General features: G+C 34.3%; 1 protein-coding gene across 1 annotated transcript; it reads right to left on the bottom strand.

The window, feature by feature from the left end:
* Positions 1-18,102: 18,102 nt before the first annotated feature.
* Positions 18,103-19,973, bottom strand: LOC106761298 (gibberellin 2-beta-dioxygenase 1). The gene is made up of 3 exons (XM_014644836.2): positions 19,433-19,973; positions 18,979-19,324; positions 18,103-18,601 (listed from the first exon to the last, which is right to left on the bottom strand). The coding sequence occupies exons 1-3, from the start codon at positions 19,819-19,821 to the stop codon at positions 18,353-18,355; spliced, it is 984 nt and encodes a 327-aa protein (XP_014500322.1). The 5' UTR covers positions 19,822-19,973; the 3' UTR covers positions 18,103-18,352.
* Positions 19,974-20,429: the final 456 nt, after the last annotated feature.

Genomic DNA, 20,429 nt, shown 5'->3' with positions numbered 1-20,429 from the left:
GAGAAAATGAACAACTTAAAAGTAATATTGCAATAAGACTTAAGTATGTTTTAATAGAAATTACATGTTTTTACAAAGTGTTGTGTAGCTTAGTCGGATAGAGCTCTTTGATGTGTAAAGTGGTCATGTGTTGGAGTCTTAATTAGAGCAATAAATTCTACATTGTTTATTTATTTTGTTATCAAGTGCAACACATGTTATTGTATAGTTGTTAAATTTATGATGTGTGATATACTTATTGTGATGTGTTGGCTTGTTGGTAGAGATGTTTGTTTAGGATTGAATGGATGTGGGTTCAAATCTTAAGTGAGAAGCTTTAGGAGAACTTTTTATTTTATTTTTGATAAAGCGTTGTAATGGTATGGGCTCTAATTAAGTTAATGGGTAGTTATTATTTGAATATGGAAGGAAACAAAATCCATATTACTTTTTAAAAAAGTTAGTTACATTACAATAAGAGGTATGATTGAGTGGTCTTAAAATATTAAAACAAATTAGGAGAGAGGTTTATGATATGGGAATAGAAGAGAGAGCAAGAGATGCATGTTCCTTAAAAACATAAACCTTTACATGAAAATTGAGAGGAAAAGAGAGATAGCACCATGAGAGAAAGAGGTTGGGATTTTAAAAGAGGAAAAGGAACTCCTAGCTAGATAACAGAAGACAGTAAGACAAGTCTTCACCACGTCGGGGGCCGAGGCATCTCAACCACGTAACTTAATCTAGGACACTTGTTTCTTGAATGATAGATGTGTTTATTGATAGGGGGCCAATGTGAATGTTGAACCCAACTCCCCATATGGTTTATGTTTATGATGATGACAACACATGCAATTACTTTTGATGTTGGCAACACGTATGTTTCCATGATTGCAACATATTGTGTATGAATTGGTTGATATGCATACTTACTGTGATTATATATGTGTTTACATATGTTGTATGCATACTCATACTTTGTTATATGAAAATCACTTGCACAATGTATTATCTGTATGAAGTAATCAATTACAAAAGTTATGTAATCAATTAAGTTCATCAGATAACCTTTTGCTTAAATTGGTGCAAGCTACAAGTTTTAACCAATTACATTAAGTGTATAATTGATTAAAACTCGTGTCTTTGCAATACATCTTTCTGGATTGTGCTGTGATGAGTTTTGTGTTGAAAATGTTTTCAAAATGCTTAATTGTTGTACTTAATCGATTACACGTTTTAGGTAATCAATTAAGTTTGTTATATTTTGAAAACAATTAGTTGATAAGTCTAAACTGTTTCAACGGTCATATTTTAATGTGTTTTGACTTACATGAAATGTTAAATTGATTACATTATGAGTTTAATCTACTAGATCTGTTTGATTGTTTTTCATGTGTAACTTTGTTACGTATGTAACCGATTACATTATTATAGTAATCGATTATATTGCGTCTGTTATAAAAAAACTATAAATTGATGTATTGCACAGTGTACTGTAATGAATTGATCATTCTAAACTTTCATATCTAATATTTTTGTATTGAGATAAGTGTTACAGGTATGCTGAGACGCTCCAAGAAACAACTTACATAGAAATTGATTATCTTGAAGGTTTCTTGAAGAACAGATTTAGGTTTTCATTATTGATCAACTACTGCACTACTGAGGTGTACACTTGACTAATCAGATTTCGTTTCTAGCAATCTTGGATTGTGTAGTTTCCCTGTGTGTGCGGCTAGGAAGAAGAGTGTGGAGTTATTTGGACTTTGAGGGGTTCTCAAATGGTGATTGTAGAAGAGGATTGTTCTTACTGCAGGGTTTTGTTATTGGCTATATTAGATTAGTGAGTTAGAGAGGTTTTTATATTTGAGAGGTGGTCTCTGTAAAACCTTGTTATAAAAACTCAGATCTTTATAGTGCAATTGGCTTTCAATCTTAGGTTGATTGAAAGGACATTGGATGTAAGCACTAAGGTCAAACCAGTATAAACCTTGTGTTTGTATCTCTTTCCTTATCTCTTTTACTTTCATTACATGCGCTTTATTGCTTAAATTATAAGAAAGACTAAAGATCATTTAAGTTTTCGAAAAGATTGAAAAAGTAATTGTTTTTATTGATCATAAATTCACCTCCCCCCTCTTGGTGTTGAGTAACAAGACACTTCTTTTCTTACAATTGACACCAGAGCTAGTTTTCGAAAATTACTCAAAAAATAATCGATTACATTTTCTGTGAAATCGATTAATTGATCCCGATGGCCTTTGTTTCTACAAAAGACAACTTTTAAATCACGTTATGGACACTTTGAGTACATGGTTATGGCATTTGATGTGACGAATGCTCCAACAATCTATATAGATTACATGAATCGGACTTTCCAGTTTTATCTTAATAAGTCTACTTTCATGTTCATTGGCGACGTTCTCATTTACTCCAAGGATCGTGAGGAGCATGTTGAACATTTGAGAACCACGTTAGAGATCTTAAGGGGGCATCAGTTGTATGGTAAGTTGTCCAACTACGAGTTTTGGTTGGAGAAAGTCCAATTCTTAGGGCACGTGTGATGAATCAATATTTTCTAGTATTCACTTAGCTTTTTGTACCGGATTTAATTAGTGAATTGTGCTTAAGTGTCCATTATTTTCTCAAGATGGACTTTAATAGCATAATCTATAGTAGGCATCATGGCCACATTGGCCAAGATATCATCATCAAGGATGATATTGACGCCTTGAACCTTTGTGGTGGCCACCCCATCATGAATACGAAGGTTGAAATAGAAAACATAGATAAAATCCCGATACATGCAACCTTTTTGCTCTACAAGATGTTGTAAGCCTTGATCTTCCATAAGGTTGGGGAATTGGAACCCATAGAGTTTGTACCAACCTAGATTAACATATTTGGAGGAAATTATTTTCTTCTCTTTCCAAAAGTGAGTAAACTCTCCATACTTCTCAATGTCAAAGAGCCACCCATCAATGTTGGTGGGTCGAGGGGTACGAGGATGAGTAGAGGAAGAAGCTCAAATTCTTCTTCTTGTGGGTATTTTTCTGTTTAGGGTGTTCATCTAACACTATCAAATGACTTTCCAAAGCATAACAAATCAAAACAATGTTCTTCTACCAATATCAAATGCAATTGATCAAATTGAAATCACAATTGAACTAAGAAAGCATTAAAATTGCATTAATCAAGAGTAAATCCAAAATTCGTAACCAAAATAGAGTAATCACAAAGCAATTTTAATTTTATCAAAAGTAATAAAATAGGAATTACAAGTAAAATGCTACCGAAAGAGTAATGTCAAGACATTCACGGGCTGTCACCATTATGATATCTCGATGAACAGTCCAAGAAATCCAAAACCTACAACGAAAACCGTGAACTAACTATGATATCTCACAACAGAGTCTCTCGTAAAGTCTCTCACCTTACTTACTTCTCAGAAAACTATTATAACCATTTATATAGGGTACACATAAGAGGGAAAAAGGAAAGGTAAAGAGGAACCTTCAACTGCCTTTTTCTTCTCGATCCAACAGTCTTTGTACATCTCGCTCTCCATCCCTTTGATTTCCTTCACCCTCTTCATCAATTCAGGTTCCCTATGCGTGTCGTGGTTCGTCTTTCTTCTTCTAGGTAAGTGGCACACAAGCCATGGAGCTCATCTTCCTCTCTCGTTCTCTCTCTCTCGAAACCCTAACACATGGATTTCACCTTCATTTGGGAATGGCTCTTATGCGCGAACATTACCCCCAAAGTAGCCTCTGCCAACTCCAAAATGCATAACCCGAATGTGCAAAATAGCCCAAAAATGCTTTCTATTAACCACATTCAACCTAGTTGACTAAAGACTTATCTACAATTAAGAACAATTAAGAACAATTAAGAACAAAACCAATAAGCAAATAAGAAAATGGTTATGTAGAAATTAAAGAAGAATTAAGACCAATATAAACAAAACTAAAGAAAAAGATTTTTATTAAAAGATTTTCAGAAAAAGATTAATTTCCTAAACACTAAAATACACTTAAAAACTTATTTTTAACTAAAATGATACGAGGGAAAAATCTAAAACTAGTCTAATTCTACGCAATTAAAGACTAAAATGATATATCCTAGATTCCTAAACACAAAAGAATGTGCAAAATTAAAGAGTTATCAGGACCTAAACATCTTCAATTCGCATGGTGAATACTATTAAGTGGTCCAACCGTATACCTGTCAGTCTACCAAAACAAATGGTATACAAAATACTCTGTAGTTGTTATCCAGATATAATCAAACCTTCTTGCTCTGATAAGGTAAATGGGCCACTGCCTAAGCCAAAGCCCATCTAGATAACCACCCACTGTCAACACCCAATTTCGTCCGGGTGATAAATATATATTATTTTTATTTTATCTTGTTTCTTTTTATCATTTTGTTTTTGTTATATTACCTAATTTTTATTTTTTTATTTTATTTTACTTATTTATCTTTATTTGATTTCATTTTTATATTAGTTTTTTATTTTAATTCTATTTTTACTTTTTATTTTACTTTTTTGTTATTTAGAGTTATTTGTTTTATTTTGCGTTAATTTTCTTTTTGTTATTTTTTTATCTTTACTTTAGATTTTATGAGAAAAGAAAAAAAAGGAAAAAGAAGAATCGAAAAAAAAAAACGAAAAAAACAAAAATCACAAAGGTCAACTAACTGCCCCTCCCTGCAACACAAAGCGTCAGACCACCATGCTTACCATCCTGCACAAAAGCAATGTTCAAAATGTATGTATGCATTGGCAGTGTGGAAAGTTTAGGCTCATCTTGCTAAAATCCCTACGCAGAGTTGCATACATTCATTAAAGAGGGAAGATTTTGAATACTTCTTTGGTCAATTGATACAATGAGTACACGAGAAAAGAAAAAAGACGAAAAAGAAATCTCAAGTCAGAGGATACGCCTGGATGATCCAAGAGGCAGGGGGAATTGGCTACATTACAATCCAGTAGGGACAGTCACAAGAACACACAGACCACGCCCTAGAGAACACTACTCTCAACTTCAGGATTTACACTCTCTACTCAACAGAATGCACCTCATTAACACTGATCATCATAGCTTAAGAAAGAGCACACTACTGAGAGGAGGATCATCCTTTCCTGAGGAGCATATCTTCGTTCCACCTGCAGAGAAAAACAGAGGGCACCAGCCAGAAGGGGAGAGTTCACCAGAAGAAAGAAAGACGAATCAGTCCCTTCAGGTAAGTTTTCTATCCCATGTTTAGTTAGTCTATTAATTTTGAGTATGAATCATCTACTTGTTATGATGGCTGTGTGTTAGTATTCACGTACTCAATATGGTTGCATTTGTATTGTTGTTCTTTTTGCTGCATTGACTGCTTAATGTTCCTATCACCAACGTATCTCCATCCCTTTTCCATGAGTACACCTAGCCCAGAAACTGTAAAAAATGCTTTCCTACTTCCCTACTTCAAAGCCAGCACTCAGAAAACATTATAGGATCACAACCAAAGATTAAAGCATGGTTTCCTCTTTAAATTTCTCAAATCAGAATAGGTTTTTATACAATTTTCATCCATAGAGAGTTCCTCCAAAACCTTGATTCTTCTCATTTCCAAAGAAAGAAAGAGAACCAAATCTCCACGANTTGTTCACGAGGCCATCACCATAGCCTTCGTCTTGCTTCTCTCGGCCTGGGCANCCATTCTCCTTCCCGCCTATACTCCAACATCTAGCTCAACAATCACTGTGTCTGACCCACACTATCATCNTCAACCTGCACTGCACAAAGCAACAAAAAGAAAAAACCAACCATCAAGAACAAANCAATTTCCAGCAACCTTCACTAAAGCCAACCAGTTTTCANAATTTACATCATCATCATTGCTTCCAGAAACCATTCACGGTCCTACGCAAAAAGAAGAAAACAGAGAATAGTTGTTACTCACACAAGTCAAAACACACACACGCACCCTACCATAACAGAGCACCCATCACATTGAATCCCAAACATTGTCTTGGCAAGCCTCTCTGTGGTTGTGTTCTAATAATTAAACAATGAAAGAAGCGTTTTCGGTGGCGGCTTTGACAATTTGGGGGTAGAGGTGGATTTGGTCAGGCGGTAGAGGAGGATGACGTGGTGATCGTCAACGGCCTTGGTCGTGACTGGTGGTGCCCTGGTTCGAGACGGCTGTGCTCGCGAAGGCGATGATTGATGGAGGAGCGAAAGAGCTTCTCGCGCGCGAGAGGAAATGAGGGCATTGTCGCCGGTGGTGGCTTCTGGCAGGGAACTTCCAACGATTTGTGAGTGGCAATGGCTTCATGGGAAGACGTTCGGCGGTTTGTCGGTGGCAGTGGCTGTTGAAGTGGACGTGCAGTCGCGGAAAACCCATCCCTAGGATTGCCTTTCGCGAGAAAGACCCTAAGTCTCTGATGAGAGGAAGTGTGAGGAAAGAAAGGGGATCTGAGAGAACCCCTAAGGGGTTTCTGAAACTTGAGTTGGGTTGAGGCCGTGTTGGGCCTGTTTGTTTTTTATTTTATTTTCTTTTAAATTATTATTATTATTATTATTATGTTAGTTCTGTTTTTGCACCCCTTATTTTCCTTTTCACCACCCCCTCTCTGCTTGGGCTTAGACCCAGTTCGTTTTCTAAAAGAAGAAAAGTTTAGGCACCCTTATTCTTCATTTTTTTCACACCTCTTTTTACTTGGGCTCTAGCCCAATCTGTTTATAAAATAGTTTGGACACCCCTTCTTTTATCTAAACACCACTACACTTTTTATTTTATTTCATCATTAAACTTTTCATTTTATTTTTATTTTTACTCTTTATTTTTATTTAGTAATTTACCTACTTAATTTATTTCCATTTTTCTACTTGTTATTTATTTTACTTTATCTACTTTTAAATAAATATCAAAAACAACAAAATTTATTTTAAAAGGTTTAAGCGCACGTGCAACCATTCTGTCGGCCTTGTGCTAAAAACCTTTTTCTTCTTCTTTCAAAAAATCAACAAAAACTTATTTTAAAAGGTTTAAGCACACGTGCGACCATTCTGTATGCCTTGTGCTAAAAATCTTTTTTTTTTCTTCTTCTTTTAAAAAATCAACAAAAAATTATTTTAAAAGGTTTAACCACATGTGCACCATTCTGTCTACCTTGTGCTAAAAACTTTTTTTTTCTTCTTCTTTCAAAAAATCAACAAAAATATGTTTTAAAAGGTTATAACACACGTACGACCGTTCGTGTAGGCCTTGTGCTAAAAGCCTTCTTCCTTTCCTTTACAAAAACAACAAAGATATGTTTTTAAAGGTTTATAGCACATGTGCGACCGTTCGCGTAGGCCTTGTGCTAAAAGCCTTTTTCCTTTCTTTTACAAAAATAACAAAGATATGTTTTTAAAGGTTAAAGCACACGTGCGACCGTTCGCATAGGCCTTGTGCTAAAAAAACTTTTTCTCTTTCTTTTATAAAAAACACCAAAAAATATAAAGTCTTCAAAAACTAAAAATATCTTCATTTATAAACAAACAATTCTCCAAACAAATTTTCCAAACGGTTTGCGAGAACTACGTAACCCTGATTTCTCATTCTGAATGAGAATACATAGGAGCAAGGTCAATCCTTGTCGGGCATAATAAAATAAAGGTTAAAACAATTTAGGCGTCCCTATTTTCGTAAGGTATTCCCAATTTGGTCCCCTTCTTCTAAACCTTCCCAATTGAGTCCTTATAAGTGCTAATTTTAAACAAATTAGCCACTGCCATTAAAAACCGTTAGCGGTGTTAAAATTGTGCAGAGATGGGTAGATGACGTGCTTAAAATTCTCCTTTTGAGGTGTTAAAATTCTGCAAAGGTGTAAAAATTGTGCAGAGATGTTCAAATTTTTCCCATTCTCCTCTGCACAATTTTAACACCTCAGCACAATTTTAACACTTTAAAAGGAGAATTTTAACCACGTCATCTACTCACCTCTGCACAATTTCAACACCGTTAACAATTTTTAACGGCAGGGACTAATTTGTTTCAAATTAACACTTATAAGGACTCAATTGGGAAGGTTTAAAAGAAGGGGACCAAATTGGGAATACCTTACAAAAATAGGGACACCTAAATGGTTTTAACCTAAAATAAAAAAATATTTCTTGTTTCTTTAGAATTTTATTTTTGGGGATAATTAAACATTTTTTAACCACATCAAGTTCGTGCATTTAATTAAAGGTACTGCTTTAAGGCAGGCGTTAAGGGGTGCTAACACCTTCCCTACACGTAACCGACTCCGGAACCCAGAATCTGGTTTTCGTGGACATTGTCTTATCTTTTTATGGTTTTTCCGTAGTTTTCCAGAATAAACTATGGTGGCGACTCCAAAATCTCTTTTTCGAAACTCGTTTCTTTTTTGGATCATCGTCCCGTCGTTATTCCGGTTGCGACACCCACAAATATCATAAAGAATATTACAAATAGCATAATCATTATGGTATTTTATTTACATTCTTATTAACTATACATTTATTACTTTATTGACGTGAGAGGTTGACTTGAGCATTGAAGTATCTTCTACAAGAACAACCCCATTCATGTTATGGAGTACGATTACTAAGGAGGAGAATGAACACTTTGACGATTATTAGTTTGTGATGTTTGTGGAGTTATTGAAGTCGTTCAAGATACGTCATCAGTCATGTAAGAACAATTTTCACCCATCATGGCCCGATTAGTATTTTGTCAAGAAACTATTAGTTTTGTGAAGGAAACAAGCATTATGGTGTTCACAAGGAGTAGAGTGGTTGGAGAGAGAGAAGCAAAACCCCTCCTCAACTAACATAGTTGTTATCCTAGAAGCTTAGGTATATATGCAACAAGGATTCGCTGAGTTTAATAAGATAAGTGTTGAAGAAATTGATGCCTTAAGAGAGGAGAATGAAAGGTTAAAAAGGAGGTTAGACGCTGAGGTCATGATCGACAAGGAAAAGAAGAAGCAAATTGTTGATAACGCAGTTTTAGTGCAAAAAACTCCTTTTGTTATTGCTATCCATGAAAATGTAGATAAGATTGAGTACAACCCCACTCCCAAGACACACCACTCCTTAGTAATGAGAGGAAATCGTCGACAACCTTTCATAGTCAACATCACTGACACCTGCCTTCCTAAGTAGTGGAAGGCTTTTACTTTAGACCAAGCACCAACATAGATGAACATGTGACCATTTACACCACTCAAGTCAGATTGTACTCAACTAATGATGTAGTCATGTGCAAAGCCTTCACTACCATTCTTAAGGGGGCAACCTTGGAATGGTTCATTAATCTTCCCACTTATTCCATTGAGTGCTTTGACATGTTGGGGTTGTCCTTCACAACCTTGCTCGCCACATGCTATCATCTTAATCTCACCTCTCTCTCGCACTCTTCAACATTAGGCAAGAGAAAGGTGAATCCCTAAGAACCTATATTGAAAGGTTAAACAAAATAGCCATAAGGATTAGAAACCTAAACCTTGACGTGGTTCTCCACTACATGATCACGACGTTGCAAGAAGAGTTATAGGCATACATCACCTAAAAAGTCCCAAAACATGCTAAGTAGCAATATAACCAAGTACTACAGGTATCACTACAACAATGGTCACATAATAGACAAGTGTTCTACCCTAGATAAAGTCGAAGAGTTAGTCGAACACTTGAAGAGATTTGTAAGATGTGACGACAAAGGGACTTCACACTTTAGATATCGAAGGTTTGATGACCGAAGAGATGGTAAAAAGCATAGGGAGAAAGAAGAGATGTGAGACAAGTCCACCCATGCAAGGACAAGAATTTTGATCCTTGGCCTCCTTTGAGGGGCACAATCAACACCAAATCTAAAGGGTTCGTCGGAGGTGGATCCTCATCCTAAGCTAGGAAGAAACATCTAAGAGTAGTACAATCAGAAAATGTGGTATCCCATAGTTATAAGACTTGAGAAAATTATGGTAATAGAAAATAACCTGATTATGAGACTTAAGGGTTATTGTTTGATAATTGAGTTTAATGTCTAGATGTTTCTTAGAATGGTAATTGCCATGATAATTATTTGATGTTATTATTAATATGCAACACATGATTGGTATGTTATTAATTTGATGATTTGTGTGTTTATGATTTCAATGTGATGTGTTGGTTTGTTAGTAGAAGTATTCTCTAGGATGAAATAGATGTGGGTTAAATTCCTTGGGAGAAGAGTTTAAAAGAAACTTAGATTTTTAATTGTATTTTTGGCCCCAGAGCAAAATAGCCTTTTACCTTTATTAATTGATTTACAAATTAATATAAGGGATTGTGGAAAAGAAAAGAATAAAATCAAAATATGATAGTTAAAAGACTATGTGAATCTTTTTGTAAGAGTTAGTTATTGATATATTTTAAAAAGTGCTTAAGAGAAAATAAGAAAAGATATCTTGGTTGTTTTATAAATTAAGTGAGAAATATTATTTTAATCAAAAAGATAGAGATAGAATAGAAAAATATAAAAAGGAAAAGAGAGAAAAGGGTTTCACATTGTTAGCCTAATACTAAAAACGAAATTGAGAGAGTTGAGAAAAAGAAGAGACGTTTTCTAGGAGAAAAGAGGAAGAAGCGTAAAAAATCTTTGTGCAAAGGGAGGATTTGTGGTGTTTTTGGAGTATATATAAATTCATAGTATTAACCAAGGTATGAAAAACTTACCTTTGTTGTTGTATGCTATGTATTCTTGACTTGCATGAAGATTCTAGTTTGATATATGTTTATATGATTTTGATTATTTGTGTGTGTAGAAATAAGTTTTTGGTAATTTTTGTGATAGGTTTTTCCTATGAATGTATTATGGATGTTTTGTTGGGTTATCTTATTAGAGGCTTTAATGCTAAGGGAAAACAAAGTTACAATGTTTGGGTGTTTCCATACAAATATATGTTTTAAGGGTGTGGTGATAACTAGATGCAGTACTGATCAATTATCTTTGCATTGATTATGAGAGGAATAATCAATTATCTAAGATGATAATCGATTATCCCTTTATGCATAATGAATTTTGGTTATTTGCTGAGTAGAAACACTAAGATAATCAATTATTATCAGTCATAATCGATTATCATAGCGTCTTTTTGTACATGGGTGTGTTTTAGGAATAATCCATTATATCAAGGAATAAGCTTTTAGGTTGCACTAAAAGTCAACAAAACTCAGTTCCCACTAATGTAGGCTAGTGGTAACCAAGGACTAACCCTAGGACTCAATGCATGTTAAGTATTAGAAATGTAAAGTTGATCCTATGGAATTAAAATTGAAAACAAGGTAAGGTGGGCAAGAAAAGAAAGCTGAAGTTTTAAAAGAAATGAAAGCTAATTACAAATGCATGTCTATCTAACTCAAGCTAGATGATGCATGAATGATGCATAATGATGTAAACAAAGGAAGAGAAATGTCAAATTCAGATGTGGGAAATGCTTTGGAGATGCATTAATGAATGAATGAATGAATTTCCTTAATCAGAAAGAGATTTGGAATTGGAATGTATTCATGGTTTCTTGAATGTTCAAATGTAAGTAATACATGACACCTAACCTAGAATGATGCATTAAAGCAGATACAAGAACCTAGATTGATGAACATCGTTACTTATGCGAATCAACAGCATAACCTAATATCAGAACCCTATTTAGTCAATGCAAAGAACAAGTAATATCAACTAAATGCTTGAAAAGAAAAAACAACAAAGAATGATATGTAAAGCAAGAAATTGAAATAACAGATACAAATGCAAAAGGAAGCATGCAATGTAATGCAATTAATCCTAGAGACTACTGAAATTGATGCCTATCAATGGTTAATGTACAGAAAGCAATTCCAGAACCTAACCGGCTATTTAGATGTTAATGAGTATGCATAGAAATGGAATTTAAATGTTGATGCACTTAAGGAATGGACACAATACAGAGATGGAACAATATGCAAGGTATGATGCAAAAACTTCAGTCAAGAAAGGTGCAGAATAAAAACGAATTGATATTTTAGAATATGATAGACATGATAATAAGAGGAATCAAGCAGAAAACTAGAAAAACAGATTCAGAACCTGGAAAGATGCTAAATGCAAGGTGTTATTCTAACCTAATGACTACAAATCAAAATGGAAAATGCAAGGGACAATGAACCTAGCAATGCTAAAGGATGCAACAGAAATTTGTCCTAACAACTCTAAATAATGCAGCAATGTGAAATATGACAACCAAAACGTGATACCATGCACAAGTGAATGTAATGTGCTTAAGGACCAGGAAGGAATACAGATGCACTGTTGGAATTTGTGAATGTAATGCCAGAAGACAAAGATGGCTGCAAAACAAAATTGAAAACCTAACTTATTTGACTAATGAATGTAGAAAGAAACTCATAAGAAGAGATCCTAATACTAGCTAAACTAAAAAAGAATCGTTCAATTTACAGCATCTAAGAAAGGCTATGAAAATAACCACAACTAGAATCATGTGACATATTAGCAAGTGTAAAGAAAAACAGTTTCTGAGTAAAAATCTCTTCCTACTTGGTGCATTGAACAAGAGTGTGTCTCAAGAAGACATCTTGGTGATTAAATCCACTTTGGGGTATTTGGATTCCATAATGGAACCACTAAAGTGCACAATTCAACATTCAATTTGTAGAAACAAGCAAGACTATCACAGCAGAAACAAATAAGGTAAAGAAACATGTAAAGAACCTTGGCAAAGAGAAATTCAACAATAAATGTGCAATGGGTTGAGGCAAGAGTCTCAATCACTCTTCAAAAAGATCTTTTGCAATTGTAAAACCCACTTTGGGGTCTTTTATTTCATATTTCAAAAACTAAAAATGGCAATTCTCACTCCTGCCACCAACCAGTGCATATCTAAATCAAAATTGGGCCTTCAACTATATTTAACATCAGAACCTATTTCAAGAGCGAGTGGAAATAACTACCTATGCTTTACTCACTATTATCATATTATACAATCAAAACCAGCAAATTACAAAACTAGAGAATCAATCCGAAGGTATGGGAAATCATCCAACTCAGAAAAGAAAACAAAATGGAAAGAATGAGAGCAGGAAACACAAAAGAAAGGTACAAGAATTAAAAGTAAAAGCAGAATCCAATGCCAGAATGCAGAAACAATAAGAACAAGTGTTGGAAAATGAAATTCTTGCAAGAAAAAGGAAGAATTAAGCAGAAATGTAAATATTGGACAAGGGAATCAAAAGAACTCAGAATTTTATTAGTATGAACAAACGAATTACAAAAAGGATACCGAAATCACCAAAGGAGGCCTCACGACTTGTCACTGCTTGTGAGTAGCCTTCAACAATCTCCAACGAAGAAGAAAACGAAAATCACTCCAAGAACTAGACTAACACTAACTAGAACTAAAATTAACTAAGACTAATCAACTAATCACCCTCAAACTAAAAAGAACCGAGAGTGTTTGAAACAACACTAACCGAGAAGAACCAAGAGAAAAACTAAAACTAACCGAGAAGAACCAAGAGAAAAACTAAAACTAACCGAGAGAAAAACTCTTTATCACTCTCGTTTTACAGAAAAACTAAAGAGAAGAGGGGAAAAAGGGCAAGATCGAACCCAATAAGCAATTCGTGCACACCCTTCTCGAGCCACACCTCTTTTAATCACGAACCCTAAGTTCTTCTCGCACCCTTTGATCAACTCCAAGCTTTTGAAACAACCTCTCTGGTCCAGTCCATCGCGAGCTCTCCTAGCATCTTCGCGAACATTCTTCGCACTCCTCTATGAACCCTAGCTCCAAGGGTTTTCGATTTCGGGAAAAATCCCCTTTGCTCGAGCCTTTCTCTGAACCTTAGCTTCTAGCAGCTTTGCAATCCCAAAACGGTACGTTGTATTAAAGCTGCAGGTCCCAAAACGCAGTGTTTCGTATTGGGGCAGATTCCAGCTCTTATTTTGACCAATCCAACCCCTTTGACCACGGGCTTTTATGTAATAAGAGAGAAAGAAAGAAGGGCCAAACAATAATTAAGGAAAAAGAAGACCTATTTAAGCAAAAAGAGATATTTATTTTGAATATCTTTTTAAAAGAGCAAAAGGAAATTTATTTAAAGACATTTTTAAGTATTAAAAACACACAATTAATAATATTTTTATAAAAATCAAGATTTAAAACAAAAACTCAAAATTATCCTAACTTTAGAAAATTAAAAACAAAAAAGGATTTCTAAAATAATAGAAAAAAAAAGGAAAAAGTGGAGAGTTATCAGTTACCCAAACATATAAATAGATGTCTCCCTCATCTAAAAATCACCTTTGCATTTTGAGTAAAGTCATGCCTCAATTTTTATGACATACTACTCAACTTAGGTTGTTAAGACTAAAGCACCCCTTCTAAGTTTCCTTAAGCCACCCTTCCTTAAGAGTGACCTAACCCTCTCTTGAGAACACCTAAAACACCACCATATCCTCTCCCCCTTGCTTGAGTCGTATAGCTTGGAGGAGGAGTGATGGAATACCCATTAGCTATGGCCAAACACACTCAATAAAAGTTGGAGTCATTTGTAAAAGATGGGTCCAAGCTCTTATCATCATGGGTTATTAGGGAGTTTTTAGTAGATTTGATTTATTTAAGGCCTTGTATAATGGGCCAAGTAGTCTAGGGTTTCTTTTGGGCCTTATATTTAGACCTTGGGTTGTAGTGCATGGCTTTGGGCCTAAAAGAGATGGGCCCTAAGGAGACACATAGATCTAAGGTAGAAACCTAGCTTGGAGAGAAAACTTTCTAGAAGCTTGTGGGTCCTTGGCTAGAGTGGTCTCAAACTTGTCCTCTTTTGTAAGACACATGCTCTTACCATGTGTCATGCTATCAATGGAGAGGATTTCCCATAAGTTGAGGCCATGTGTCATCCTAGGAATGAAGATGATTTTCCTATTCAGTGGCCACATGTCCTCTTCCTAATGAATAGGATTTTTACCTTAGTCTCCAAGCTAGCCAAGTTGAGGATTTTAGGTTTTTGCTTCCACAATAAGGAGAAACCTTAAGTCTATAAATAGAGGTGTCTCACTTGCGTAAACCTTTAAATTGAGTATTGTTATGCTGCCAAATTTGTATCATAAAACTAAACTTAGGTCACTAAGATTAGATCACCCTTCTAGGTTTCCTCTAGCTACTGTTCCTCAAGAGTTGGTCTAATCTCTCTTGAGAGCACCCAAACATAACCATAGTCTCTCCCCTTGGTCGACTCATATTTCTTAGAGAAGGAGATACCATATCACTACGTCAAACTCACCATATGTATATTTCCACCACCATCAAACTTTTGGCACCACTAACCCATTTAAAAGTCTCCACCTTACTTAAATTGCATATCGAGCACTATGCTTAGCAACAAACTGAAACTATAGGGCAAAACATATTTCTCATCCCCACTGCTTCGCAAAGGGAAGAGGGTATGACAATTGCACCCATCTCTTCCACTACTTCACACAAACGAAGAGAGCCCCTTTTCCACTACTTTTCACGGGCTAAAGAGAAACCCTTTGCACTCACTGAGTATTAAAAAACCTCATCAGTGACCACTTTATACTCTTGTACATTGCCAAGAGTAACACTCAAGGTATCTCGTTGTTTTAATATCAACCACCACAACCTAGTCTTTGTTTCACTAAAATCCTTGCCTACAAGCAACTCTTATACCATTACCCATACATAACAGTTTAAACTGAAGTGACCAACTAGTTTCACAATTTCAAAAGGCCAAAAATAGTGTACGATAGCATTAAATTAGACATATCGTTGGTCCATGTGTATAAGACAACAACATAAGTGTTAATCGGACCAAAACAGGATAATACAACAACAACAATTATTCAAACCATTAAGTTTGAATACGGGACAACAACATAACTATTAATCCAACCAAGGACATGGCAGTACAATAGTGTAAATTAATCAACACTTCTCGACATGTTCGGTGCAACAAGGAATTAAATTAATGCAAGTAGAATGTGAAGTATAGGGAAACACTAGAAAAGGGGGGAGGGGTGTGAATATTGTTTCAAATACTTTTCGCAAAACAACGTTTAATAACTTTTGCGAGTGTTAGATAAACTATAGTAGTAGTTAAACGCTTGTATTTTCAGGTAAGCTTTTAGGAAAACCTTTTAAACAGAAAAGGTAATAACACATGTGTTTTTATACTGGTTCACTCAATGTGAGCTACATTCAGTTCTCCCTTAAAACCTCTTAAATGGTTCCATTAACTTTATACAATATTACAAACGAGTATAAACCACTCTTGGTGTACAAGTATTATCAACTACTTAAAGTTTTCTTAGTCAACTTGACCAGTCTAAGTTTAATCACTTATAATATCAACCTCAGACAACTATTTAGAATGTTTAACTTGATTGATTTAAACAAAACAAATATTTTAATATATTTTTGAATATCCAAATACAATCAGTTTTTAATTTTAAATACATAATCAAATAACTTTTAAAAGAAAGAAAAGAAAGAATAAATTCAATATAATGAATTCTGATTATACATTATTATTATTATTATTATTATTATTATTATTATTATTATTATTATTATTATTATTATTTTTTGTATTTGGATGCAATGCAGTTGACTTGTTTTTTCAACATCTACCGACATTCGCCATTCTACATCTTAATTTGGATTGAGGAGACCATTTTATACTTTTATTTCAAATGTTATCCTTTTTCCATTTCACTTTATATACTTTATTATGACACAGATTACTCCATTATACAGCCTGGTTGTTTAGCATCACTTTCAGGGTGTTGAAAATTTGTTTCTACACACCAAGTTTCGAAAACTTTTATCATCCAAAATTAATGACACAATTTTCTTGCAATTTAAATTTAAGAAGGTTTTAATATTTTTCTCTTTTTTATATAAATGGCATTTTAGTACGAATATTGCAAATATTTTTTTTTTCTTCGTGCTTGCGCTCAATCACTTACTCTTGCTATTTTTTAATCTGAGTATAAAACTTGCATTGCTTCTTGGGAATGTACTTTTACATTACACGCAATTTCACAACTTAATTCTTCAAGCAAAGATCAGATTTAAACGTAATTTGCCCTTATAAGCGGATTTCTGTTTTCTTATTCATTTCATTTGTTTCGTGTATGAATAGACATTATTGAGAAATTATAAAATTGGGGAAAATGAAGAATTTAAGGTCATAATTGTCAATGACAGTCAGCAATATTGGGAATCCATTGTGGCACTCACCAACCATGAAAGAAGCTTGAATTAAGATTGAGAGTGACACATTTAAAATTAGAAATATGAGATGAAATATCTTTGATATATACTATAAGTGTCAAATTTGCCTCTTGATAAAAATATATACTGTATGCTTCCAGTCTTTTTGTTATCCATTCTAATTGATTTAATTTATTATCATTTTCATTTTAATCTTTGTTAAAGTACAAATACACATTTATATTTGATTTGTTCATCAAGTGAAAGAATTTGTGATTTTTTTTATAATAATTAGGATTAAATATGTTTTTGATCTCTTAATTTTCAGTCAAAATTGAAATTAGTTCTTTTTCAAAACTTTGGCTTAATTTAGTCCCCCAATTTTAGAAATGTATGAATTTAGTCTTTTTAACCAAATTTTGTTAACTTTATTTGATGTTTTAAACGCGTTTTTCAGTTTTTATTTGATGTTTTAAACGCGTTTTTCAGTTAACATTGAAGCAAATAGTGTCAAACAATATAAACAATCCAAATGCTATTATGAAACGTACTTGAAACATTAAATAAACCTAATAAAATTTAATTAAAAGGACTAAATTCATACACTTTTAAAGTTGGAAACTAAATTAGACAAAAGTTTTGAAAAGAAACTAATTCTAATTTTTACTGAAAGTTAAGAAACCAAAAACATATTTAACCCTATTAACTATAATAACAACTAAACTTGTAACCTTATGAATTTACTTCAATATTTCACTTTCTAATCATGAGTAGATTGGAAAGTGACAACACTCACATCTCACCATGATTGAAGAACAACCTCTTGCACGGACACTATGTAGCCACACCACATCTTCAAATCAAATTCATTATTAATTATTATATATATATATTGTCTGATGTTTTTGACCGTAATTAGATCTCCACAGTAAACAACATCAGATATAATTGACTAGTGTTGAAGCAAAAGGGTATATATGTTGTCCTATCTATAAAGTATTCTGGTTGAGAAAAAGCCTTAAAGTAGCAAAACTAAAAAAGAAAGGTAAAAACCATTTATAGTATAAAATTGTAACCATTTTGTATTGACAAGTCTCTGGCATATTATGAAGCTGCAATTCTCTCAAAATGTCCAAGCCTATTGTCAGCCAATCTTGAAGCATAAAATGAATTCTTGTACTCGAACCACGTAAACTCTTTGTATAGACTTTCTTTTCCTTTCATGAGAGAGGGCAACGGTGCTATTTTCTCACTCAAAGGTGGACCTCCAAAGTAAATCATTGAGAGCCTTGACTTGAATCCATTTGCCAAAACCCTGTGTCTCACACTCCGAAACCGTCCATTAGTCATAACCTATACCAATCAGAAACAATGATAAACCAATATCAGAAAACTCATCTGACAAACCCCTTTTCAATATAATACTATTCCATACTGACATAAACGTGAAAGCAAAACTTTTTGCTTCTCCTTTCTTATTTCCTTTTTGAATTTTTCTCCATGGTGTTCTGGAAAGGGGAGGGAGTTTGAAGACCAAATGGAAATGTAAACAATTAACAAGTCACACACATTTTCAAAAAGGCACCCAAAAGGGAAATTTGTATAAAAAAGATGGGTTTTTTCCACTTGTCCATATAAATACGAAGGTAATAAAAAAGATGGGATTTTTCATTTTCATTTTGCTCGTTGAACTTTTTGGTGTGCACCAATAACATTGCTTTGTGTTGTACCTGAAGAGAATCTCCAACGTTGATGAAGAAGGAGTTGTGATCAGGTGGGACTGGAATCCAGCTTCCATCTCTGAGATAAATTTGAAGGCCTGAAGCGTTGTTAGACCTTAGCAGAGATATGATTTGTGGGTCTGTGTGCTCTCCAAACCCAATAATGTTCTGACCATCCACAGCAAGTTCAGGGCAAGCAGGATAATGATTCACCCTGAAAACAGAGTCACTTTCTTTATCCCTCAGAAGCTTGCTGAACACATTCTTCTGCTGAATCTTCAGCCCTTCTGCCATCAGCTCAAGAATATCACAAGCCATTTTCTTCACAGAAGACATGTAGCTGTTCAACAGACACCTGCAATATAGCACCAACAAGAGATAACAAAATCAATCATTTCCTTAATTTGTTTAGTTCATTTATACATACAAGTTAGTTGAAACTGGTTGTATTTTGACAAGGCACCTGAATTTCTCGTGATTTTTACCATAGAGGGAAAAATCGTGTTCTTGATTGTTGTTTAGAAGAAGATACTCAACCCAACCAACATCACCATTGGGTCCAATCCTCTTGCTACCATACCCAAAAGGATTGGGAGGTCCTGCTTTTTCCTTCTCATTGAGTGGCAAAGAGAAGAACTTGAGGGCCTCAGTTTCCAATTGGGATATAGCTTCCATGGGGACTCCATGGTTGATGACTTTGAAGAATCCAAACTCTTCACAAGCATTGACTATGAGGGTCTTTGCATCAGGTTTGGAAAGGTCGACTATGGGAATTGTGGAAGAGAATGTTGATGCCATGCGGTTCTTGATATAGGAGTATTGCTCTGTTGTTGTTTTGGACAACGATGCCATTTTTCTTGCAGATTGCTCTCAAGTTGTTTTGCTTTAGGTGCCAAATGGGAGGGAGAAGAAAGTGAAGATGAAGAGGTTTTGGAGAGTCGGTGAAAACGCGAAAGAGAGATAGAACTTGAAGAAGAGAGTTTGAGTTGTGAGAAGAACAGTTTGGTTATAGGCTATTTATACCCAAAAGTTTAGGGGCATTGAAAAAGAAACACAAACATGATTCATTGTCTAATTTTGAAATTGGAGACATCATGTGATCTTAGTAGATAGTCATGTCCATTAAGCAGGTCTATAGAATAATATATTTAATTATGTAAAAATCTGTTAAAAAATATTAGTTTTTTAAATATTATTTTCATCTTAAAATCTTTAAACTGGGTGTAATTGTATCAATCTAAATATAGTTTAAATTGATCTTTAATATACGTGTGGGATTATAATTTACTTAATTTATTGTTTCTTAATAGCTTTTTCCCATTCTGAATTACCAACCTTTCTTTTAACAGGATACGACCATCACAATATAGTAATTGAGTCATCACCTACTTAAATCATTATTTACATAAATAGATTTTCTTCCACTATAATATGCATGACAACTATATCATATTCAACGC

The sequence above is a fragment of the Vigna radiata genome, chromosome 5 (assembly GCF_000741045.1).
Source record: "Vigna radiata var. radiata cultivar VC1973A chromosome 5, Vradiata_ver6, whole genome shotgun sequence".
In the NCBI taxonomy this organism is placed as follows: Eukaryota; Viridiplantae; Streptophyta; class Magnoliopsida; order Fabales; family Fabaceae; genus Vigna; species Vigna radiata.
This window is presented reverse-complemented; position numbering and strand designations above follow the sequence as displayed.